Genomic DNA, 21,949 nt, shown 5'->3' with positions numbered 1-21,949 from the left:
ACCTCCCATTTTGCTGATCGCAAGCCACGCAAGGACGTGCGATGCTGCTTGCTGCAGAGCAAAGCATCGCGCAGCGTCTCAATAAGCACAGAGGTGGGCGGGCTGATGAAGGGAGAGGACGCCGCGGAGGATCTTTGCTTCCATGTCTCAGCTCAGCGCAGGTTCATCTAAATTAATAAGTTGACGCAATAAGCCCCGCGAGCGGCGGGCGCCATGCTGCAAAGATTTCACGATTGGGTTTGCGCGCGAGCAAAGAAAAAGGCTACGCCACGCGTGTACCGTACCGGCATACACTCGCAGATCAACCCCACAAAAGACTTCTTTGACAGGAAGCAAAACAGGCGAGCTGGACGGCATGGCGGAGGCTGCCCGGACATTCGACCCCAAATTGAAAGAGTTATATTTTGCTTCCGCTCGTAGTCTTGAGTGTAGTGCCAGGCCGTATCCAGCAGTCGTGAGTCAAGGCGGTTGCCAGGCGTCTGCTTGGGCCTGCCTGCCTTTCATTGTCCCTGTTGGGCTTGTCGGTCACGCACTGGGCAGCAGCAGCTAGTCCAAGCCGTCTGTCTGATCGGCAAATTTGCGCACGGCTAGACCAGATGGCTGGTCTGTCACGCCGGCTTTTGCTCGAGACTTGCGAGCCAACTTCGTTCACAATTGACGGAGCAATCGAAGTACAAGATGGGCACCTGAACCGGGCGCTCGCCGCCTGCACTCGGACTGTGACTTGCCGTTGGAAAAGGGGGGCCTAAGAACGGCAACTCGTTTGAGATCCCGTCGCTTCCTCCGCTGGTCGTGACGACATGCTTGCCGAGTCGACGCTTCTGCTTACCCGCGATCTAATGGGCCATGCTCGGCAGGGGTCGCTGCGCAGAACTCGTATGTTATGTCCCCCTTTTCAGAGTGGCGCTTACTTACGCACGTGCCAGTGATCGGCCAGTAGCGAGCTGGAAGGACAACATTGACGTCTTCTGGGCGGGACAACCATCACAGCCCCCGCCTGACCGGTCGTCCACATCCGTGCCGTGATTGCGACGCTCCGCAGCGATCTCGATTGGCTTCTTGAAAGCCTGTTGACAGTCACGAGTATGTCGATTTCCCTCTAAGGAAGGCCAAAGTCATGCATTCGATCGTTCCGCGGGGAATTTTTGAGTCAAGAAAAGAGTTCCGAGAGGCTTAATGGCCGCTTGCTTGCTGTCAGGAGGTCAGGCACGCACCAAAAGCTGTGCACTGCAGCTTGCTTCGCTTGAACGGACACGCACCGACCGCCATTTATAGGGCGACCAGCCTCGCTCGACAGGGGAGGTCATGCAAGAACGGCGTCATGTACGGCGTCATCTCAACGATTGCCTCGATCTGACCACACTCACGACTTCGGTGCATGATCAAGTGCCCCTGATCTGCGATCGGGCCGGTCAACACGTAGGATGAGCAGCAGCAGCGCTCGACCGCGAGACAGATGGACGGTTCCAGATAAGCAAGACGATCTTGTGAAATGAACCGTCGGTGCGCAGATAGGCGATTGCATGGCTGATGTGCGTTGGATGCTCCTCTCGGCATTCACATTAGCGCGCTCGTAGGCACGCGTCGCGTTTGGTGCGTGCGCGCAGGAGGGAAGTCAAAAGTGACATGTGTCGAGCATGACACACGGACACACATCTCATTCCTGACCGCGCTTCATCAGACGCGATGACGCTCGATCGATGCGTGTGCCGCTCACGTCACACTCACGCACACCTCGGATACGGTCCGTCGATCTCGCGCGATAAGCGTCGCTGTCACCGACATTCGTGATGGGATTCACATGCTTCAGAAGGCACGTGTGCGGTCAAGTTTCACAGTCAAAAGTCAGAGTCCAAGTCACCGCGATTACCATCGTGAAGTGAGTCGTGAGTTTGGGTTTGAAGTCAAGAATTTGGCCATGCAGGGTCCTGATGAGCAAACACGTGACCTTGAATGCGTCCCACTACGGGTTCGCCATTTGCAGCACCCAGCCTCTCCACTTGGACTTGCAGCACTCACGCTCACGACTCAAGACTCAAGACTCACCACTCGCGTCCACCTACTCATTCGTGAGTCACAACCAGCGCCCGGCTACTTCTGATCCCAACATACGGCAACACACGCGTTCTACATGAGCGGTCCTTACAGAGTATAACATCTCCACAAATCAGTCACCACCTGCGAGAGAAGACAAAGAGTTGGCCGCGTTAAGTCACGTCCGATCGTCTGGTCGCGCCCTTGGGGAAATGTTTGCAGCTTTGGTCAGACGGGGATTTAATCGGCTGACTGCCACGAGCTCTATTCACCATGAGCACAGACGTAGTCGCCAAAGCACCATCATCATCGGGGCGAGAATTGGGCGAACAGAATAATCTGTCCAGTGAGCCTAACGCGTCCGCCGTACCGAGCAGTGCTGCGGTTCGCCAATCGAACACGACGCCCTCGAATGCGCGACCGCGCGACAGGCGAAGTCCAAGGCGAGCGCCGCCAGCTTTTCTGCTGCAAATAAGAGCCTCGCACAATGCACTGAGATCCAGCGACTTGATTGGCTGGCCCAACTCTGGCGGAACGCGACCCACAAATAAAGACGGGAGCTGCATCAAGAATGCTACCGGTGCGCTCGAGTCACCAAGCAAGGATCAGCGCATCGACCTGGATGGTGACGCCTTGGTACATGGTCATGCGAGCCAAGAGACAGAGATCGACATGGACGAGGCGTTAGACTGGGAAGCAGAAGACTATGATGATGAGACTCTCACAGCCAGTGCTTGCTTCATCGACTGGGAGCGCAGAAAGGTGGCAAGCCCGCAAAGGGCGCACAAAAAGCTTGCCGCACTCCTGCCAGATGCCAGTTCGAGCGTGCAGCGCAAAGAGGAGATGGCGGTTGCGCGGCACCCCGAACAGGTAGATGAGCCGCTCTCCCTCCACTCGAAGCGCTCGATCGATCAGCTGGCATCGAGCCGTGATGCTTCTGAGCGAGCGATCTCGACCGACTTGAGCGCGGGCGCCATCTTGCGCGCTCAGACAAGCACGGACACGCAGAAGCACGATGCTGCGAACGCGCAAGGGGGTGTCACGCCTCACATCCGGACCTCGCCCGCCTCTTCTGGCCTCTCAAAGCCATTGGCGCCTCCCGATGACGACGTAGCACCGGGCGTCGAGGCTTCTGTCTCGGCAGCGACGTTGTTGCCCTCCAGCGCAGCTCCACTACCTGCACAGGCAGCTGCCACTTCTACCGCAGTCTCTGCACCCAGCACAGCACAAGGTGCGAGCAACGAAGACCCGACCTTGGTGCCACCAGACAACTTTGCGATGGTCAACACTTGGGTGTACAGGTCCAGCTTTCCCAAGAAGAAGCACTTCACTTTCTTGAAGACACTGGGACTCAAAAGTGTCTTGTGAGCTGCTCGAAGCTCCTTTGGCTCCGCCTCGATCAGCGTCTTGACGTTTATCTGCATCTTTGCTTCTCGCAGAACTCTCATCCTGGAGGAGTACCCAGCTCAGAACATGAAGTTTTTGCACGATGAAGGGATCCGCTTCTTTCAATTTGGTATTCCTGGCAACAAGGTGAGTGTTCAGCAATCAAAAAGCAGTCTGGTGCTCGTATGACGCAACTGATTTCACTTCTCCCCCCCCACCATCTGGGAACACTGCAGGAGCCCTTTGTTCAAAGTGAGCCGACCTTGGCGTCGCGGCAGGCTCGAACTCCGGCTCATACTGACAGACGTGAAACCGCTTCCCTTGCAGTACCCGAGAACATGATCACTGCAGCTCTCATCACCATCCTGGACCGCAGAAATCACCCCATGTTGATCCACTGCAACAAGGGCAAGCACCGTACGGGATGTCTGATCGGCTGCCTGAGGAAGCTGCAACAGTGGAGTTTGACCACCATCTTTGACGAGTACAGGAGGTTTAGTCATCCGAAGTCTCGAAGCATGGATCAAGAATTTATCGAGCTTTACCAGGAGAATAGAGTGTGGTCTGAAGTTGGGTACAGGTGGTTGCCGCGATGGTGAGTGACCGCACTTACCCGTGGTCCTTTCCTGCACGTGTGCTTGACCTGATGCACACTGACGTGCCCTTTTGGGTATGTGTGTCAGGACGGTGCTGCATAAACGCGCCACTATGATCGCTGCAGCACAGGGCATCGGTGCGACTTCTTCGTCGGACGAAGACATGAAACAAGAACAGGAGTTGCCTTTCTCGTTACCAGACACCATTTCACGCACAAGGGGACAGGGTTTGCGCAGAGGAAGAGGACGCAGGAAACAATTGGGCGTGGCGGAGCCCACGCATGGACTGTAGCTTTGAAGGACTTGCGCTTCGGCTTGCACCCCGCCTCTGATCATCGATTCCTATTCGACTCGCGTTTCTGAACCTCATGGACAGAATCGCACCAAGCCATCATTGCGTCTCTCAGTCTTCGCGCGCCCTTTCTCGCCGCGTGTGGTGCTACTGGCCCGCCTGCAAATCTGCGGATCGCCAAACATTGTACAGGGCTGCAAAATTGTGGGCAACTGCTTCGACGACACGCAGGATGCTGCGAATAGACAATACATCATTGACCTTTTGGTTTGCATTGTACTCTCGCAAGAGACAATGCACTACATCTCTGGGCTTCGTCTCTGGTTCTGAGCGAGATGCGCTTAGTTCTTGACCCAGAGGTCGACGAACTTGTGAGCGTCGAGGCTGATCAGCTTCTCGTGGTCATCGATCAAGCTGAGCAGCTCTTGCTTCTTGGCCTCGTCGAATTGGCCCTCGAGGTGAACGCCGAGCTTCTTCTTGATGAGGGGAATGGACTCCTCACGACGGGCGCGCTAATGGTAGCAGAGAGATCGGCAAAAGGGGCCAAAAACACCTCTCATGATCAGCGTTGTGCCTTAGAACGCGACCAGACGAGTCAGCCAGTCAGCCAGTCACTCACGTGGCCCACGGGGTACTCGAGCGCGACGGGGCCGAGCTTGGAGCCGTCAGTGAACTCGAGCTCGACGCTGTTTCCGATGGTGCGCTTGGAAGGGTCCAAGTAGGTCTCCGTGTAGCCAGCGTCCTCCTCGACCCACATCTTCTCACGAAGAGAGTCGATCGCTGCACCGTGCTCGGCGGCAAAGTCGTCTCCGTACATGTGAGGCTCGCACTTGCCGAAGAGCAAGCCGAGGGCAGCCATGTACTGCAGACTGTGGTCACGGTCGGCTGTGGGAGCAAGGGAAAGAAATGAGCCCTCAAATCACGACGTGCTCCTACTGGGATGTTCGCTGGGTTCGTAAACTCACCGTAGTTGGCCAAGTGACCAGCCTTGCTAATGATACGGATAGCGCTGTCCTGAGTCAAGATCTTGATCTTGCTGATGTCCTTGGCGGTCTTTCCAGCCTCGGTGAACTTCTGGTTCAGAATGATGGAAGCCTCGACAGCCGTCTGAGCGTGGAACTCGGCAGGGACAAGCTTGAAGAGGACGTTCTCCATCACGTAGCTTCCATAACCTCTCTCGAACTCGAAGGCCTTGCCCTTGAAGAGCACATCGTAGAAGCCCCAGGTCTTGGCAGTCAGCACAGAGTTGTATCCCATCTCTCCCTTTTGAACGAGAAGTGCAAGGTTCACAGCGCGGCTGCATGCGTCACCGGCAGCCCAAGACTTTCTGGAACCGGCGTTGGGAGCGTGCCTGTAAGTACGCAGAGACTGGCCATCCACGAACGCCTGAGAGATGGCGTCAACAGTCTGGTCACGGCTGTTGCCAAGCAGCTTGGAGACGACGGCAGTGGAGGCGACCTTGACGAGGACGACGTGGTCCAAACCAACGCGGTTGAAGGAGTTCTTGATGGCCAAGTTGCCCTGAATCTCGTGGGCTTTGATAGCACCCTCGAGAATGTCCTTGACCTTCAGGGGAGCCTTACCCTCAGCGACAGCAGTGCGGCTGAGCCAGTCGGTGACAGCAAGAATGGAACCGATGTTGTCGGAAGGGTGACCCCACTCGGCTGCAAGCCAAGTGTCATTGAAGTCCAACCAGCGGATCAGAGCGCCGTTGTTGAAAGCAGCACGGATCGGGTCCAGCTGGTAGTTGGTGCCTGGCACCTACGCATCCAAGAGCGAGCAAAAAAACATAGCGTGAGCTTGCGACTGACTTGGGCTGCGTGAACCGGCAACCTGAACCTCCACACTGTCACCCACCTTAGCTCCGTTCGGCACGACAGTGCCGGGAACTACGGGACCGAGGACAGCACGGGCGCCGGGGTAGCGCAAAGCTTCCATGTGGCAACCCAAAGAGTCCATCAGGCACAGTCGGGCAGTGTTCCAGGCTGTCTCGGAGGTGATCTCGAAGCTGCGAGACGGAGCTCTTGCATCAGTATCTGACCGTTCTGCGAGATGAGCAAGATCCGGAACCTTGGCACTCACTTGTGCACATACTGTAGTGAGGAAGCAGCACCAGCACAGACAGCCGGGCCAAGTCAGAACAGTCAAGTCGGAGGGCAGTGATCAGAGGGAGCAAGTGGATACATGCGGTACCAGAGCGAGCCCACCCTCAGCTCACTCACGTCGGCAATGTCCTGAACGACCTGATCGGGGTCAGGGCGGACGTTGGATTCACCAAGACCAGCACCGCCAGCCATCTTGCTAGCAGAGGTTGAGAAGAGGGCGGCGCGAAGGCTGTAGGGTTGGCGGGAGGAAGCCTTGGAGGGGGCGGGACGGGAAGCGTTCAGCAGGGAGACGCTGGAAGCTCGGACTGCGCTTGTGCTTGTGCTGCTCAGTGCTCGGTTGGACGATGCGCGGAGAAGCGAGAGACTGGAAGTCGCAAGGCGGGTCATCTGCGCACGAGGAGGAGGAGGAGGAGGAGGAGGAGGAGGAGGAGAAGGGCGAGGAGACGTGAGAGACCGCTTGCAATGACGCAGAATGACTAGCGCATCCCTGTGTCATCCAACTTACCGCCGTAGTGGGAAAGAGAGTGCTTTGGGGATAAGAGTGGGAGGGTGTAAATGCCAACGATGTGTCACGGCGATGGCGAATGGCAGGGACGTAGGTTGTGGACGGGAAAAAGGAGATGAGAGCAACGCCAGCAACACTTGATACTATTTCAGCTTGCGACACTCGTCAGACTTTTCCACTCACCACTGGCTATCATGGACTCAAGAGCTTCGCGCACTGCGACTGCTGCACGTTGGATGTACTACTCGGGACTGCTGCTCACACTGTATCAGATCTGATGCGCTGGGCATTCACGATCGTGCCTCTTTGGCCGTACTATTCACACTCTTGACTGCCATAGGGTAGAGCGACCGCGGGGTCCAACGGCCCCTTGAAGCACAAATTGTATCAGTGAATCAGAATGGCATGCAGCTGCTATACCCATCAGCAGCAGACAACCCCTGCTGCGTATTGCGTACACTCCATTCGTGATTCGATCCCCCGCAGGCCTTGCTGCTCCTTCTTCTCCGAGCGCGCGAGGCGAGCGTTCTTCGCCCTTTGAACGCGTGAGAGCGTACATATAGGCGCGCGGGCACATTTTGTTGGGCAAGCTGCTCGCATACGCGCGCAGAGCACGATCGATGGCCGAAGCCCGAGTTGCGTAGGCTAAAGACGCGTGCAACCGGAGCGGCCGGCATCTTTCCCGCTTCGCTCTGCCGAGTCTCCCGCTTGCTCCGTTTCGCGCCGGATGTAGTCACGTGAGATCGCACGGACCATCTACGGATTCAGGAATTTCACTCGCAGCACTCGTCAAAACTCTTGCACGCTTATAATAATTGGAGTCGATCTTGACTTGCGCTCGTGGCGGGGGTGCATCATATGGCGTGCAGCAGGGCGCGGCGCCCAAGTACGTTGGCCGGGTCCTGCTGCTGTGCTCGTTCGTGAGATGTGCGTTGTGTGAGAAATGAGTACTCAGAAGAGTCAAATCCCGATCGGAGTCACGAGTGTCGAGCGACAGATGTACGGGCTGTGCGTCACAAGCGAAGAATATGCCAGCGAGAGCAAGAGCGAAAGCGCACAGAGTCGTGAGTGTCTCTCACAACACCAGCACCGCGTTGCGCGCGACGTTGAGGACGATAGGCAGGCAGGTAAGATGAGCAGGACTGCGAATGGAAGTCACAGCGCAGCGGCGTCGGTGGAAGAGTACATCGAGATTCTCAGCGCGGAGCAGCATGTGGATCTGGACAAGCTGCGAGACTACGCCAGGCACGGATGCCAGCCGCAAGTCAGAGGGGAGGTGTGGCTGTACTTGTTGGGCGTACTGTCGGATGACAAGAGTCAAGAGATGACGTCGGTCAGAAGCAAATATCTGGAGTACGAACAGCTGGACAAGCATCATCCGGCACTCGAAAAGAGGATCAGGGGCGAGTGTGCCAGGTACTACCAGAGAAGACTGGTCAGGCGCACCCCACTGAGTCGTGGCCTGGCGAGAAGCGGTGAGTGCGACTTGCAATCCAGCGTTCGTCTTCGCTCATGCGACAGACGTCGAATCGTCCTTGCGTCCTGGCGGGCGTCGTACATATCGGACTTGCCGCTGCGAGCAGCAGCAGCTCACTCTCTCTCTCCCCCTCGTACAAAATCTCCCTCTGTCTCTCACCCCGATCATCGGCAGCGCAACGCATTCCTCATCGACCATCCTCACAGGCCACGTCGGGCATATACTCCATGCCATGGCAGGAAAATCATCATCCATATCACGTCTCGCACGAATTGCAACTCGCCTCCGGCAGCAGTGAACCCAGCGCTTCTCGAGACTCGGCGTTGAGCAGCGCCACAGGCACTCGCGAACGTGGGCCCAACCGCATTGATGGAGCATTGGCGAACGCCCGCGTCGGAATCATGGGTGGGATTGGCAGCTCCGGAATGCTGGGGTCACATGAAGACGAAGACCCGGTAGCAGCGGCGGGCGAAGAGCTCAAGCGGTTTTCGGCAGCTGTCGGCAGCGTTGTATGCGCTCATCTCAATCGATGGGACCACGACAGCGGCAGGCGCACAGAGAGGAAAGACTCCGTCATTTTACCCCCGTTCAAGACTGTACATAGCGATAGCGGATCGGATCACAGCTCCTCCGGTAGCGAAGGAGATGATCCGCACGAGCTTCGACAAGCCTCGACATCGAGATTGTCCAGTTGGCCGCCCTTCGAGGCAAGCTCAAGCCAGCAAGAGAGTGCGGAACGCACAGCCACCACTTCACAATCTTCATCGAGTACCAACTTCGGGATGCACGAGCACGAAACTGCACCACTGAGCGCAAGCCCATCCCAGGAAAGCCAAGGTGCTTCCTCTGCGCACTTAGAAGCCCGCAATGATCACTCAGGAATGGCTTCCAATGCTAACTTGACTTCAACGATGCGGCCTGGCGCGAGCTTGCCTCGAGAGTATGAATGGGCTCACTCTGGACCAGCTATCGCTGTGAACTCCACCACGGCATTCGATGGTGTCAGCCGCGGTCAGTCTGTCAGCTCCGTCGTTGCTGCTGACCACTTCCGACATCGCTCCAGCTTGGGCGATGGGGCACCTGAGGCGGCCACCGAGGGGGTGGCAAGCGTTTCGCCCCAAGCACGTGAAGGCACCACAACAGCACCACGCGCCACCTTCGAGGGCTTCAGTCCAGATCTCATTTTTCTATGCGCACCCTTCGTGAAATGCGTGAGGGTGGAAGCTGGTATGTTCTTTGCTTTCGACAAATTGATGAGCATGATTGGTGAGCTTTGCGGCGTGATCACCTTACATAGCGGGCCACCTTTGCTGACGCGAATGGTTGCAACTCGCATCGATAGACAAATACAACGCTCGCAATCCCTTGCCCGCCCAAGTGTCTGGATTCCTGACACTCTTTCGAACCACTCTACCTGACCTCTACGCATACTTTGAAGAGGAAGAGGTAGACGTCGTTGCTTTCGCGACCAGCTGGCTGAGGCATCTGCTAGCCGGCGAAATGCAGATGGATGACCTGCTCCGCCTATGGGGTGAGTGCATAGCGCCAGTGAAATACGAGACGGTGGGCAATCCGTCTGTCTGACTCTACAGCATCTTGCGCGGGCTTGACAGACACCTATTTCGCTATTCCCGACCCGCTTGACTTGCACCTCTTTGTTTGCATCGCCATCTTGACAAATTGCAAAGACGCACTAGAAGAGTTGGATCAATCGGAAGCTAAGAGCATGCTCTATAGCCTGCCACAATTGGATGTCGATCGGGTGAGCTACTAGAGCATCACGCCTGCAGAGACTGTGCTGCTATACTGACGCGCAAACCTTACAGATCTTGCAGGAAGCTCGCAATATCCAAGTATCGGTCCGACAATCCCAGGCAGAATCTCTCTGAGTGCCTAAATTAGCCAGCTCTTGCCGCAAGACAGCTACCCTATGTCATCGACACCCACCCGTCGCACGTGCAGGCGTGGTCGCGACGCAAATGAGTGACTTGATCATCTGTATAAATTCAAACAATGCGCGCAGCTACCGAAGGTCTATGCTGCTGTTCAAAGCCACTGCCAACGTCGAGAGGCAGCAAATTAGCATGGGTGAGGAGCGGGTCTGTTCCGGGACGAGAAATCGCTCACCTCAATCGTCGCCGGGGGCTTTGACGAGATGTCCATCACCACTCTATTGATACCCGTGACTTCATTAGTGATCCGATTGGACAGGTTCGAGAGAAAATCGTGCGGGAAATTGAACCTGCGCGGGGCGAAGAAGTCCGTCAGTACAACGGTCCGACATCACGTCAAGCCCGCTTGTTGTCTCTCACCAAGTGGCAGTCATGAAGTCGGTGGTCTGCGCAGCTCGCAATGCGATCACTTGATCATATGTCCTCTTGTCGCCCTGCACACCAACGGCTCGAACTGGCAACAGCACTGCGAACGCTTGACTGATTTGGTCATAGAACCCACCCTTCCTGATCTCTTCGATGTAAATCGAGTCGGCCGCCTGCAGAATAGCTACCTGTGACCGCGTTACTGGGCCCAGGATGCGAATTGCCAAGCCTGGTCCTGGGAAAGGATGTCTGCCGACCAGATGCGCTGGAATGCCTAATAACTTGCCCAGTTCCCGTACCTCGTCTGTTGCAAGGTCACAAGTTCGCTATGTGAGCACAGGAAGTCGGGGCTCCCTTTGGCAAACTGATCATTCCCATTCTCACCTTTGAAGAGCTCTCTCAATGGCTCGATCAGCTTCAGCTTCATATCCGCCAACAAGCCACCAACGTTGTGATGAGTTTTAATCGTAGCACTAGGTCCCTTGAAGCTGATGCTCTCGATGACATCTGGGTAGAGAGTCCCTTGAAGGAGGAACTCATACTTGCCCTTGGGTTGATGCTGCGATCCGAGTCTCTTCGCTTCAGCTTCCTCTTCTTCGGCTTGCTTCTCCAGCTTTGCAGCCTGGGCCTCGAAGACGTTGATGAAGGTGTTGCCGATGATCTTTCTCTTCTGTTCCGGATCCTCGACGCCTTCGAGTCTGGAGAGAAAGAGGTCGGATGCGTCCACAATGGTGACGTTGACTCCCAGATGCTTGTTCAGCATTTCATCCACCTGCTTCGCTTCTCCAGCCCGCAAAACGCCATTGTCAACCATGACGGCGTGGAAGCGATCGCCAATGGCTTGATGCATCAATTTCGCCGCCACACTGCTGTCCACGCCGCCTGAGATAGCACCTAAAACCCTGGCGGTGGGCCCGACAAACTCGCGAATGCGGGCGACCTCTTTCTCGATGAATGTACCCTGCGAGCGATCGATGCAGTCAGGAGGAGTCAGTGAGCGGGTCGACTGACGAATGAGCGCTTTGGAAGATGTGCTAGCTTACCATGTTCCAATCCCGGCGCACGCCACAGATGTCGATGAATGCAGAGAACAGCTCCTTGCCCCGCGGAGAGTGCGTCACCTCAGCATGGAACTGCACACCGAAGATGTCCTTGGTCTCGTGCGCAATGGCGGCGAAAGGAGCGGTCGGAGTCCGAGCGATGACTTTAAAGTTGTCCGGCAGCTTTGATAGCTGATCGCCGTGTGACATCCATACCTAAAGTGAAAGGGGGACGTAAGACGCGCATGGGATGAGCGCAGCTCATTCCATCGATCGACCCCCACCTCCACTCACTGGTACCTGGCTGGGCTCATCCTTGAAGAGGCGGTCCATGCGTGGATCGCCCGTCTTGACGACGTCGATGACCGCCTTGCCATACTCCCGCCGATCGTGTGGGTCGACCTTGCCACCGTGATTCCAGGCAATCTCTTGCAAGCCATAGCATATACCCAGCACGGGCACACCTGCTTCGAACACCGCAGGGTCAACTCTGGGCGCGCCTTCGTCATAGACTGAGTAGGGGCTGCCAGATAGGATGATGCCGCTGGGTTTCCAATCTAGCTCAGAGATCTTTTGAGTGCACGGAAGCATCTCGCAGTAGACGTTGAGCTCTCGACATCTCCGAGTGATCAGGTGCGAGTACTGCGACCCGAAGTCGAGAATCAAAATCGAGTCATACTGCGAGTGAATCGCCTCTGTGAGAGCGGGCATGATGCCTTGCAAGGCGAGTAAAGTTGGTCAATACAAGCAGATGAGAATGGTCGTAGCTGCTAGGACCCTTCAGCTTGCTGTCGGTCGAGCGATCGGGTCTTGAAGTCACGGTACTGGTGAGGAACGAAGTCGAAAGAGCATTTACACGGGCAGAAGCACCACATCGAGTGGGTGCGCGGCAGGTGCGTGAGGTTGCCGCCAAGCACCGCCGCGAGGGCATTTGGACAAAAATAATCGAGTCTGCAGTGCGCCTAAATTTCTCGTACGACATTGCACAGGGTGCGCGCCTTCGACCTCACGCGACGCGTGCACGCCACGCGCGTTGTTTGCCTTTATCAATTTAAAAGTCTCGAGTTCGCGTGCTGCATCAGCTGCTGGAGCGCGCGAACGCGTCTGTCTAGCAGGTCAAAAGTCGCGCAAAGCGCGCGCGCTGCAGCAAAGAGACCAACAGCACATATCCAGGCGCCACGCGCGGATGCGAGTCAGCATCACGTACGGGGCAACAGGCCTCTCGGCACTCTTCCCCATCACTCCCATCAGCATCTTTCATTGATCCCTCAAGCCTCGTATTCACAGCATCTCTTGATCTCGGTTCCCATTCGACCCTCTGACCCTTTTGCAAGCTCTTCCTCGACACACCTTGGCCCATCATGCTGGAAGCACGCATGCAAAGTGCCTCCACCCTCAAAAAGGTCATTGACGCTGTCAGAGACCTCATCACGGATGCCAATTTTGACTGCAATGAAGAAGGCATCCGCATGCAAGCAATGGACAACTCCCACGTTGCGCTGTCATCAGTCGAGCTTCGATCGTGAGTCGTGCAACCCACTGGAGTAGGGCCAGGAGACCACCTCTCGCTAACCTGTACGTAAACCCGCTCGTGTTGCCTCGCTTGTTGCACAGCGATGGATTCGCACCCTACAGGTGCGACAGGCCTATGAGCATTGGTGTCTCTCTTGTCAGCCTGACCAAGATCATCAAGACTGCAGACAACAACGACACTGTCACCATCAAGAAGGACGACGATGGAGACAGCCTGGGAATCATGTTCGAGAGCTCCAAGTCGGACAGAGTTGCCGAGTACGACATGAAGTTGATGGACATCGATTCGGAGCACTTAGGCATTCCGGACACTCAGTACGACGCCGTGGTGTCAATGGCGTCTGGAGAGTACGCACGAATTTGCAGGGACCTGAGCGTAGTCGGCGAGAGCGTAAGGATCGACGTGTCCAAGGAAGGCGTGGGCTTTAGCGCGGACGGAGAACTGGGCGTGGCGAAGCTCACTCTCAAGCAAGGCGCTGGTAGCGCTACTGGTGCTGGAGACGATGATGACGACGACGATGAAGACAGCAAGCCCAACAAGAAGAAGCGCAAGGCGGGCTCCGGTGAAGACAAGGTGGTGCCGGTAGAGATCAGACTCAACCAATCCGTCTCCCTCACTTTCAGTCTCAAGTATCTCACCATGTTTGCTAAAGCGGCGCCATTGTGCGATCGAGTCAGCCTTCACATGAGCAATGAGGTTCCTTTGTTGGTTAGTCGATCATTGATGTTGTGCTCTCTTTGCAATCACTTGCTGAACACTGCTCTCTCCACCCATCTAGTGCGAATTTGGCTTTGATGATGGCCACGTACGCTTCTACCTGGCTCCCAAGCTGTCGGAGGTGAGTCTTTTGGCGCATTGCGGGTGGGCGACAGGTAGTGGCGCCGCTACGCACTTGCCTGACCGTCATCGATCTTTCTCTTTGCAGGACGACGAGTAGACCCTCGTGGCTGCGCAATCTTCTCTCTACGCACCCTTCTCGACAAAGCACGAAGGCTCCAATGTACGTTGCGCGTCACTCTTTCCTTCAATCGCACACCAGTCCACATCTGCCTACACCGACGCGCAAGCGTACGCATGTGCAATGCGCGATCTGCGAGGCAGCTGTCTAGACAATAACGGATGCCGAAATCAAGCGTCTCGCGCTTGTTTTGAGCCAAATCGCCTCGATGGTGTTAAGTGTCTGAGTTGCTCATCTTGTGCCCCCGACCTACATGGATGTGGGCGCGCAGCCGGCTAACACTCGCGGCTGCTACTTCCCTCGGTTCGCAAGCAGCGGTTCTTAGCTCGCGAATCGTGAGTGGTCACTCGAAACTTGCGTACTTGCAGCTCCCGATTACGATGGACTCGTCATCGACCCTGCTGGGTCCTTGTATGGCTGGAACCATACATAAGCTTGCAAGCCTCGACCTCTTGACTCAAACTCGAGACTCCCTCAGAAGTCGCTTGTGCGCGAAACTTTCGTCACGTGATACTCGGCTGGCCCTCTTAAGTCAAGAGTCTTGAGTCAAAGTGGAGACCTCGTAGGAGGTATGCAGCCGTACAGGTTCGCGTAGGCTCTCCATAGAAGCTGGCTGATAAGAGCTCGCATACTCTCTCTCCCTCATGATCCCTGAATCGCAATCCACGGCCGCTTTGACCACACGCAACTTCGTGTGACTAGCTCTTGAGCATCCGCTTCCTTCGCTCCAGTCTGCCTCCTCTTGGCAGTCATTCGTTCCTGCGACTCTACATAGCTTGCCGAGACATCCGCAACCAAAATCGTCCCATCTGAACATCATGCTCAGCAACCTTGACTTTGCGATTGACGCTCTGTCGGTCATCACTGCGAGCGGACTGCTGATCGCAGGAACCACACCACCCGCACAAGCGCCGAGCGTCAAGTCCAAGGCGGAAAAGGAGGCTGACAAGGCGAAAGGGAATGGAGAGCCAGAAGACTTGATTCGTAAGCTGGGACTCACCAGACTGGAGCGCATCTTCCATGCTCTGTTGCTTGTGCTCACTGCGCTGCACATAAGGTCACTGTGGAGAGCGAATCACGGCAGTGGACGCAGCTTGGAGCTGTGGGTGGAGAGCAAGGATCAAGGTCGATATAGGCTGGCTTGCGCCCTCGCAGCTGCTGGAGGTGCGGGTCGTCTCTGGTGCTATCAGACGCTGGGCAAAAGCTTCACATTCGATCTTGCTGTGCAGTCGGGACAGAAGGTGCGTACTGTCAGCGGGATGCTTGTGCGAAGGGGCGCTCTGGCTGAGTAGGAGTTGCGTATATGCGCGCAGGTCATCACTACGGGGCCGTACGCTTTCGTCAGGCATCCCTCCTACACCGCCATCTTGGTTGCGGTGCTTGGTGCTTCCTTTCTTCACGGGCCCTATGCGCCGTACACCACGCCAGCCTGGCGACTTGCAGCTCTGATCCTGGCTGTGGTGAACGTCACACTCACAGGGGTGCGTATTCTCGTGGTTCCGCCCATCTCTTCCACCCTCCTCCTGCGCCTCTCTGACCCAGCAATGCCATCATATCTTGTCATCTGCTTCAGGCTCTGGTCGTACGGCGAATGGATGACGAAGAGCGCATGATGCTCAAGAGCGAGCAGCTGGGCAAAGTGAGTAGGAGCAGCGTCAGACAATTCGAGACGCGCAGCGCGCTGACGTCGATGCTTTCTTCACGGATGACTTTCAAGGATTACTTGGACGTGAGAGCTGCAAATTCTGACCGCAGGATGCACAGCATCAGCATGTTCTCGAGCTCACCCTCGGCCGCCTTTGACTTTCCTCGCAGTACATGGTAAAGACCCCTTCTCGTCTGTGGCCGACAGCGTACTGAGCAAATTCGATGGACGGCCCGAATGTCATGCGAGCCCATCGGTCTGTCCGGTGGCTTGGACTGCTCGATTCCGCATCGTGCCCTCTGCTTCCTCGAGTACGCGAGCGCACGTGCCTACACTGATGAACAGATCGTACGCAAGCAGCTAGTACAGGGGTTGGGTTTCGATTCCCAGTGCGGTCGCCAAAGTGATCACGCTTTTGGTAGGGGGGGGGGGGGAAGATGATGGTATTAAGAGTCGCGGTGCGACGGGACCGGACGCGTACATGAGTCAAGCGCGCACAGACGGCTAACTGAGAGAAGGCCGTGTCCCCACAGCGACTCGTTCTTGAGGAGGGCGAAAGAGAAGAGGTAGGAAGGAGAAGAGGAATTGCAGACGGTGCCTAAGTGACCCTCTGGCGATGATGAGAGCCCTGCTCGGCCAGTCTAGGGACGCTGACGTGAGGCAAACCCGGTGGCATTGAGGTCTTCAGCTGCCGCCCTGTACATGAGTGTATTCGAAAATCTATCTTCTGTCTGATCGGGGCCTGATCGCAGCGCGCTCTCTTGAGTCTTGATTCTGGAACCTTGTTTGGCGACTCCCTTGACCGGGGTCGGGCCGACGCGACTTTCGGGCGCATGTCGCGTTCTCTTGTGAGGTATTGGGGCCGAAACGGATGGGTGCCGGACTTGTTGGACGAGAGGAGTCCTAGCCGAGCGCGGCCTAACTCGATGGATGAGCGGTATTTTAGCCGAGTGCGGCGGATGAGTGACCGACTTGGAGGATGAGAGGTATTTTTCAGGTCGAGCGCGACATATGGGCGAATTCTTGCAGTCGTCTATGAGGTGTGCGTAAGCAGACACGCCTTAGAAGTGGTCCCAACCAAGTAGCAAATGACCAACAGAATCGAGAGAAGGATGCACGAGCTGAGCTTCAATCCGTGGTGAAGAGTCAGGCTCGCATTGAAGGCTGGGAGTAGAAGGCAGACCTTTAGCGTCAGAGCGTTATGTTGATTATGCATCTCAACCGAGACTAGCAGGTCGGCATTGACAATCCAGTAGCCTTCCGCCCTCCATCCATACCCCTCAATGATGAACAAGACCGGCATTGTGATTGTGATGAGTCGCGAATGACTTTTGAAAGTAGGGTTGAGCAGGGATGAAGTCGAATTTGCAGTGGAGAGAACCGGAGGAAGAACAAGTTTCACTGGCGATCAGCGCGCTGGCTAGGAGACCTGGTGACTACCCTTTAGCGATGCCCATCGGCCGGAAGCTTCTCGCGCTCGTTGAACTTTTGGACTATTGCACTTGCCATCCTGTGCAAGTTCTTTGACAAGACCCAGAATTCGGGTTGGTCGGCTACATCGTGAACGTCTGACTCTCGAAGTGCACGTGGTGGATCGCTGTCATGAACGAGCGCCAAGAAAGCATCTCGTAGGCTGCTCAAAGGTATCGTGTGCGCAAGGTGGGCGTCTACATCATTTCTTAACTCCGCGATGTTCCCTTGCGCAATTCCAGGTTTCGTCATGAATGTGTCGACAGAATCAAGAGTGGCGTAGACCGGGAGCAAACGAGCGCTCAACAGAGCTACGCATGTTCCATCACCGTGTAGAGTAAGCCGCCGAAGCTGCGTGGCAGATTCGATGAGATCAAGCAGTCGACCTGACAACGAATTTGCAGGCGCATCATCTATGAAGCGCTCGAAACCACTCCATGTTGAGCGCGCGAGCATCTTGCGGCCCAGCGAGTCGGTGGCTGTCGCGATGAAGCCCAGCGACATCGAGCTCCAGCCCTTCCGCTTCTCGGAAAAATCGTCCTCATGCTTTTCATCGTCGTCGTCATTCAGAAAGCACGCCCTATCGCCCTTCACCTCTCCTTCGCTTTGGCAGCTTTGGGTTGTAGATTTTTCCTCATCGCGGTGCTTGGGGTCGCTGACCCAGAAATAGATCATTTCATCGCAATTCCAGTCTAGCCTCATGCTGAGCTCTTCCACATTGGCGACCATCTTCGTGTAGTAAGCTGGGAGAGACCGAAGAGAGCCGGACATCAGCCTATTTCTCTCACATCTCGGCGCGTGGGAGCTCTGCTTGCCTGGAATGCAGAAGTATGGGTATACGTCTTGTATTTCTAGATGCTTGACACAATGTAAGTCCGTAATGGTACTCGCTAGGGGCTTCGGCACTGGAGACGCTCTGTCAGCTAGTCGGAGATGTTTTGGTTTGACCAGATCAATCAGAACACCCGCCTCTCTCCAGTAGTCGTTGAAGCTGCTGATTCCGGGGACGGCGCCACGTCCGTACGGTCCGTCAAGATTTGAGAAGACGAATGGGTCACTGCAGATCAGGTCTGCGACAGTGAAAGCGTCGTCATCGTAGAAATCTTGCGGCTCTGGAAAAGGCCAATTGGGCTCGTCGATTCGTTGGCACATCTCGCACTCGCGTGGCGAATCTCCTTCTTCCCGCGCCTGCGCCCTATTCGCCTTCCATACTTCCTTGTCCTCCTCAGGCTCTTCAATGTGGGATGTACAGCGATTAAACGGCACGCGCATGATACGCCTTAGATCCATAAACACTCTATCGCCCAGAGAGGGCACGAGCCGTACGTCGGGATCTACCATCGTCGAGCCAAGGTGGGCCCAAATATGACCTGAAAAGTTGCCCAATGGATAGCTTCCGCCAACTGTCAGCGACATGACTGATTGTTGAAGCCAGGGAAACGTTCTGTAAGTCTCGATGTGACCCAGAACTCTATTTACAGGCGCCTCGAGATGGCGCCACTTGGCCACCATCACGATGCGAAACCAGTATCGGGACTGCGGCAGGGCTGAGCATGGTAAGCAGAAGGTCGCAAATTGCACGCTCCCGTCACCGCGAGAGCCAGAGATCCTCACAATAGCGAGCAGCACGTGTTCCTTGTCGCGATACCCATAGCGTCCGTGTGGCGAATGAAACTCGCGTATGCAGTGCATGACCTCCGCGGGTAAGCGAGTGAAGGGGTCCGGCAAGATAGGCACGGTCATGGCTGCGGATGTACGTTGGGGCGGCTTGATGGACGCTGATGGCAAATCGCTGGGAATTGAGGGCTCAAAGGTACCCCTCGAGAATGGAGTCTAAGGCGAGACGGGAGGGAGTCGAAGAAGAAGTTGAAGGACTGGTCACGAAGGGCAGAATGAATCAAGACTTCTGCCGTGGAGACCGGCACGTAATGTATATCCACGCTAATGCTGTGGTGAGATGAGAGCTTACTTGCGTCAGAAGCCGCAGTCTTGAGGGAAGCAGAAGCCAGCAAGAGATGGAGCGGCTGCTGACCGTAGTCAAAGTCTATGCCGCCAAAGCATCGCTTGCGAATATCCGTCTGAGCACCGCTTGATCGGCCTTCACGATTCCATCTTACATAGAAGTCATGCCTCTACTCACTGTATAGGTGTTATAAGACGATCAGAGGTGATGATGGTGGATTGCTATCACCAGGTCACATCTGTTGATTGTCTAGCTAAGTACATGTGTATGCATCCGGGGTGCGTGCGGGCATCACGTGGCAGAATGTGAGCCTTACGCATCCTGAGAAGCGGCTTTGGGCCTGTGCTCATGATTTGGATGCGAACGACACGAAGGATCGAGCCGGGACGCCCATTGCGGAAATATGCAGCTGGGCGTGCGGACCATGTGGTGTTCGCGCGACTCAATATAACAACCTTGAATCACAATCAAAATGTGAATCGCGCGAATCACTGAATGTCAATCAGAATCAAGACAAGCAGCAGACGTGAAACCCTTGCAAAATTGCGCTAGTGTCGGCTTTATGCACGCTGTGCCTCCATATGGGCGTAGATGATCATCACGGCGTGCATGCACCAATCACGAATCAAATCAAATTACTGCTGAATCACGGATGTACAAATGATTATATCGACCTTCAAAATTTGCGCTATTCGAGCCTCCTTTAATCTTTCAGCCAATCATGACGTATCACACCAGTCCACGAATCGAGGCTCTGGTGACTCCCTTTTGCCGATGAGTAGTCCGGCGTAAGCAAGCAACCTTGACTTCGATTGAGACCGACCACTTTGATGAGTACCGAGCACGTATACACTCAGCTTCGTCCTCACAAACAGGCACAACAACTCACGACTGCTGGCTTCCTGTCACGACTCTGTTGTCATGTGATGACCAGCAGGTCGTTGAACCACACCAGCCATCCAACTTCATGACTGCCGTTCAACATCAGCACCGTGCTGGACGTTCCCAAGCATCTGTGAGGTAATTGCATCCGTCATTGTGGCTGACCGCTGCATGCACGCGACGAGGGCGCTAAGGATGTGTGCATACTGTACAGCACTGTCACCAGTACCGTGCCTGTGCAACTACGCCAGCGTAGGCTCGCAAGATCTATAATAATCGTGATTGTGAATTGTGAGCAGTGGGGGCTAGGACAGATGCTTTCCTGCGGCAAGCTTGGCTGAATGGAGCGTCGCCCTTGATCACCAATGAGACTGGCTCTTCGATCATGGCATGGCGCGGGAAAGGAAGTCATTTCGACCGCGTGCTATTCACATTGACGGCCGCGTGGTCCCTTCCGCCTGCATATTCGCCAGCGGTAGCTTGGTATCTGCGGATGCACACTCACGACTATGTCACCACGATCGAAACCTAGCCAAAGACGTAGGTGCAACACTGTACACAAGCATGACCTCGTGGAGTGCTACGCCGACGACTTCATGCGAGGTCAGCGTGGCTACTGGGTGCCCAACCACGTAGCGGCAACAATCGAACGCCAAAATAGACCACGCGGTTGAAGAGTCTCCAGATCGAGGTCAACGGTATGTATCTCAGGGCGCTCCGCTCGCATGGGCTCTCGCTCTGGCAAATATCATGATTGGAAGAGTGTGAAGGAGGTAGTCCGTAGTCCGCCTCTCGTGCCATGATTGAATGACGCTACTTGGTCGTGGTCGAGGGAGCTGTGGCGAAGTGCCACTACTGTAACCCTTTGAGGTGGTTACCCATCTCGAGAGCACCGTTGCTGGAGGGATGTACGACAGAAGTGGTAGCCTCTGCTCGATGATATGGCTATAAGAGGGACATTCACAGCCCGCGTGCGCTCGAATCCATGTCTTCAGAAGGCGACGTTCTCCATTCCTCAGGCAGGTCCCGCTCAATTCCTTCTATTTTTCTTCGTCGCTTCCCCTCCCTTTGCCCTCCCTTCCCCTCTTTACCTTGAGCTGGTCTCAAGATGCGTCTTTCTCTTGCATGCATGGCAAATTTCATGCTCACGACTACCTCACTCTGCGTGGCAACGCTTGCCCGTGTCGACTCCATTCCTTCTGCACGCGCCGATGCCCCGCTGATCACTCTCAGGGCGCCTCTAACAACAGCCGTCAAGAGCTCCTGGCGCTCAAAAACATTCTGTGAGGCTCAGGGGCTCGATAAGAGCATCAAGACGTCCGGATATGGAGCTGTATGCTTGAAAAAGCCTGGCTATGCATACAAGGTCCCGAAAAAAGAAGATCCGAATGGCCTACTCGAACTCACCTCGGGCAATTGGAAAACTCATCACGGGGACCCGCTGATCGCGGGAGAATGCGAGCATTTCCTTGAGCAGCGCATGTTGACTGGTCTGTTGATGGCGGACCTCGTAGAAGATCTTGTCAAGAACAAAAATTCAGCATTCCCAGACATCGCAAAAGCAGAGACTCAAATCTGTGACGCGATCAAGGCGAACCCAGATGATTGGGAGAGTGGTGTTGTGAGCTCGATGAACGGTGACACCAACTTGGTTGGCGTTCCTGCCAACGTGAACAGGCTGAAGACCTTCTCGTCGAACGAGTGATTCTGTCGACACCGCCGAAAACGTTCAAATGGTCGCCCT

The 21,949-nt window shown here is 55.6% G+C and overlaps 8 protein-coding genes across 8 annotated transcripts; 5 read left to right on the top strand and 3 right to left on the bottom strand.

The window, feature by feature from the left end:
- Nucleotides 1-3,288: 3,288 nt before the first annotated feature.
- IE81DRAFT_271872 (protein-tyrosine phosphatase) lies at nucleotides 3,289-4,019 on the top strand (the record flags this gene model as incomplete). Its single annotated transcript, XM_025511412.1, has 4 exons — nucleotides 3,289-3,398; nucleotides 3,474-3,567; nucleotides 3,657-3,672; nucleotides 3,748-4,019. Coding segments are annotated over 4 exons (492 nt in total), but the record flags the coding sequence as incomplete, so codon positions are not given.
- Nucleotides 4,020-4,236: 217 nt separating this feature from the next.
- IE81DRAFT_322424 (2-methylcitrate dehydratase) lies at nucleotides 4,237-7,211 on the bottom strand. Its single transcript, XM_025513636.1, has 7 exons — nucleotides 6,919-7,211; nucleotides 6,531-6,800; nucleotides 6,391-6,401; nucleotides 6,166-6,316; nucleotides 5,274-6,069; nucleotides 4,928-5,193; nucleotides 4,237-4,820 (listed from the first exon to the last, which is right to left on the bottom strand). Exons 2-7 carry the CDS (start codon nucleotides 6,798-6,800, stop codon nucleotides 4,650-4,652), a joined length of 1,665 nt encoding a protein of 554 aa, XP_025370515.1. The 5' UTR covers nucleotides 6,919-7,211; the 3' UTR covers nucleotides 4,237-4,649.
- A 583-nt stretch (nucleotides 7,212-7,794) lies between these two features.
- IE81DRAFT_322423 (hypothetical protein) lies at nucleotides 7,795-10,426 on the top strand. Its single transcript, XM_025513635.1, has 5 exons — nucleotides 7,795-8,393; nucleotides 8,570-9,661; nucleotides 9,738-9,926; nucleotides 10,009-10,157; nucleotides 10,222-10,426. Exons 1-5 carry the CDS (start codon nucleotides 7,862-7,864, stop codon nucleotides 10,282-10,284), a joined length of 2,025 nt encoding a protein of 674 aa, XP_025370514.1. The 5' UTR covers nucleotides 7,795-7,861; the 3' UTR covers nucleotides 10,285-10,426.
- Nucleotides 10,427-10,474: 48 nt separating this feature from the next.
- Nucleotides 10,475-12,464, bottom strand: IE81DRAFT_288814 (GMP synthase; the record flags this gene model as incomplete). Its single annotated transcript, XM_025511787.1, has 5 exons — nucleotides 10,475-10,637; nucleotides 10,708-11,017; nucleotides 11,098-11,674; nucleotides 11,757-11,969; nucleotides 12,048-12,464. 5 exons carry the CDS (start codon nucleotides 12,462-12,464, stop codon nucleotides 10,475-10,477), a joined length of 1,680 nt encoding a protein of 559 aa, XP_025370513.1.
- Nucleotides 12,465-12,852: 388 nt separating this feature from the next.
- On the top strand, nucleotides 12,853-14,422 carry IE81DRAFT_337028 (proliferating cell nuclear antigen). The gene is made up of 4 exons (XM_025515494.1): nucleotides 12,853-13,275; nucleotides 13,368-13,995; nucleotides 14,066-14,125; nucleotides 14,213-14,422. Exons 1-4 carry the CDS (start codon nucleotides 13,115-13,117, stop codon nucleotides 14,222-14,224), a joined length of 861 nt encoding a protein of 286 aa, XP_025370512.1. The 5' UTR covers nucleotides 12,853-13,114; the 3' UTR covers nucleotides 14,225-14,422.
- Nucleotides 14,423-14,709: 287 nt separating this feature from the next.
- Nucleotides 14,710-16,304, top strand: IE81DRAFT_322420 (hypothetical protein). The gene is made up of 5 exons (XM_025513634.1): nucleotides 14,710-15,486; nucleotides 15,559-15,726; nucleotides 15,819-15,884; nucleotides 15,963-15,974; nucleotides 16,061-16,304. Exons 1-5 carry the CDS (start codon nucleotides 15,064-15,066, stop codon nucleotides 16,103-16,105), a joined length of 714 nt encoding a protein of 237 aa, XP_025370511.1. The 5' UTR covers nucleotides 14,710-15,063; the 3' UTR covers nucleotides 16,106-16,304.
- A 725-nt stretch (nucleotides 16,305-17,029) lies between these two features.
- On the bottom strand, nucleotides 17,030-19,537 carry IE81DRAFT_87818 (hypothetical protein). Its single transcript, XM_025517713.1, has 3 exons — nucleotides 19,501-19,537; nucleotides 18,975-19,234; nucleotides 17,030-18,896 (listed from the first exon to the last, which is right to left on the bottom strand). The coding sequence occupies exons 2-3, from the start codon at nucleotides 19,101-19,103 to the stop codon at nucleotides 17,334-17,336; spliced, it is 1,692 nt and encodes a 563-aa protein (XP_025370510.1). The 5' UTR covers nucleotides 19,104-19,234; nucleotides 19,501-19,537; the 3' UTR covers nucleotides 17,030-17,333.
- A 1,776-nt stretch (nucleotides 19,538-21,313) lies between these two features.
- Nucleotides 21,314-21,910, top strand: IE81DRAFT_329498 (hypothetical protein; the record flags this gene model as incomplete). Its single annotated transcript, XM_025515150.1, has 1 exon — nucleotides 21,314-21,910. One exon carries the CDS (start codon nucleotides 21,314-21,316, stop codon nucleotides 21,908-21,910), a length of 597 nt encoding a protein of 198 aa, XP_025370509.1.
- Between the last annotated feature and the right edge of the window lie 39 nt (nucleotides 21,911-21,949).

Source organism: Ceraceosorus guamensis (assembly GCF_003144195.1).
Source record: "Ceraceosorus guamensis strain MCA 4658 unplaced genomic scaffold IE81scaffold_20, whole genome shotgun sequence".
Taxonomy (NCBI): domain Eukaryota; kingdom Fungi; phylum Basidiomycota; class Exobasidiomycetes; order Ceraceosorales; family Ceraceosoraceae; genus Ceraceosorus; species Ceraceosorus guamensis.
Note: the sequence above shows the minus strand (reverse complement) of the source record. Positions and strands in the feature narration are given on the sequence as shown.

What these genes read in the sequence shown, in the direction of transcription:
- IE81DRAFT_322424 (XM_025513636.1), bottom strand. Translation starts at nt 6,800, where the DNA reads ATGACCCGCCTTGCGACTTCCAGTCTCTCGCTTCTCCGCGCATCGTCC. An exon ending in TCGTGCCGAACGGAGCTAAG is followed by an intron (nt 6,070 to 6,165) that starts GTGGGTGACAGT and finishes TTGGATGCGTAG; the next exon opens with GTGCCAGGCACCAACTACCA. An exon ending in TCGAGTACCCCGTGGGCCAC is followed by an intron (nt 4,821 to 4,927) that starts GTGAGTGACTGG and finishes TGCTACCATTAG; the next exon opens with CGCGCCCGTCGTGAGGAGTC.
- IE81DRAFT_322420 (XM_025513634.1), top strand. Translation starts at nt 15,064, where the DNA reads ATGCTCAGCAACCTTGACTTTGCGATTGACGCTCTGTCGGTCATCACT. An exon ending in CTGTGCAGTCGGGACAGAAG is followed by an intron (nt 15,487 to 15,558) that starts GTGCGTACTGTC and finishes ATATGCGCGCAG; the next exon opens with GTCATCACTACGGGGCCGTA. An exon ending in TGAACGTCACACTCACAGGG is followed by an intron (nt 15,727 to 15,818) that starts GTGCGTATTCTC and finishes CATCTGCTTCAG; the next exon opens with GCTCTGGTCGTACGGCGAAT.
- IE81DRAFT_87818 (XM_025517713.1), bottom strand. Translation starts at nt 19,103, where the DNA reads ATGACCGTGCCTATCTTGCCGGACCCCTTCACTCGCTTACCCGCGGAG. An exon ending in AACACGTGCTGCTCGCTATT is followed by an intron (nt 18,897 to 18,974) that starts GTGAGGATCTCT and finishes GCCCTGCCGCAG; the next exon opens with TCCCGATACTGGTTTCGCAT.
- IE81DRAFT_322423 (XM_025513635.1), top strand. Translation starts at nt 7,862, where the DNA reads ATGAGTACTCAGAAGAGTCAAATCCCGATCGGAGTCACGAGTGTCGAG. An exon ending in TGACCTGCTCCGCCTATGGG is followed by an intron (nt 9,927 to 10,008) that starts GTGAGTGCATAG and finishes CGGGCTTGACAG; the next exon opens with ACACCTATTTCGCTATTCCC. An exon ending in CACAATTGGATGTCGATCGG is followed by an intron (nt 10,158 to 10,221) that starts GTGAGCTACTAG and finishes CAAACCTTACAG; the next exon opens with ATCTTGCAGGAAGCTCGCAA.
- IE81DRAFT_337028 (XM_025515494.1), top strand. Translation starts at nt 13,115, where the DNA reads ATGCTGGAAGCACGCATGCAAAGTGCCTCCACCCTCAAAAAGGTCATT. An exon ending in TCATCAGTCGAGCTTCGATC is followed by an intron (nt 13,276 to 13,367) that starts GTGAGTCGTGCA and finishes CTTGTTGCACAG; the next exon opens with CGATGGATTCGCACCCTACA. An exon ending in GCAATGAGGTTCCTTTGTTG is followed by an intron (nt 13,996 to 14,065) that starts GTTAGTCGATCA and finishes CCACCCATCTAG; the next exon opens with TGCGAATTTGGCTTTGATGA.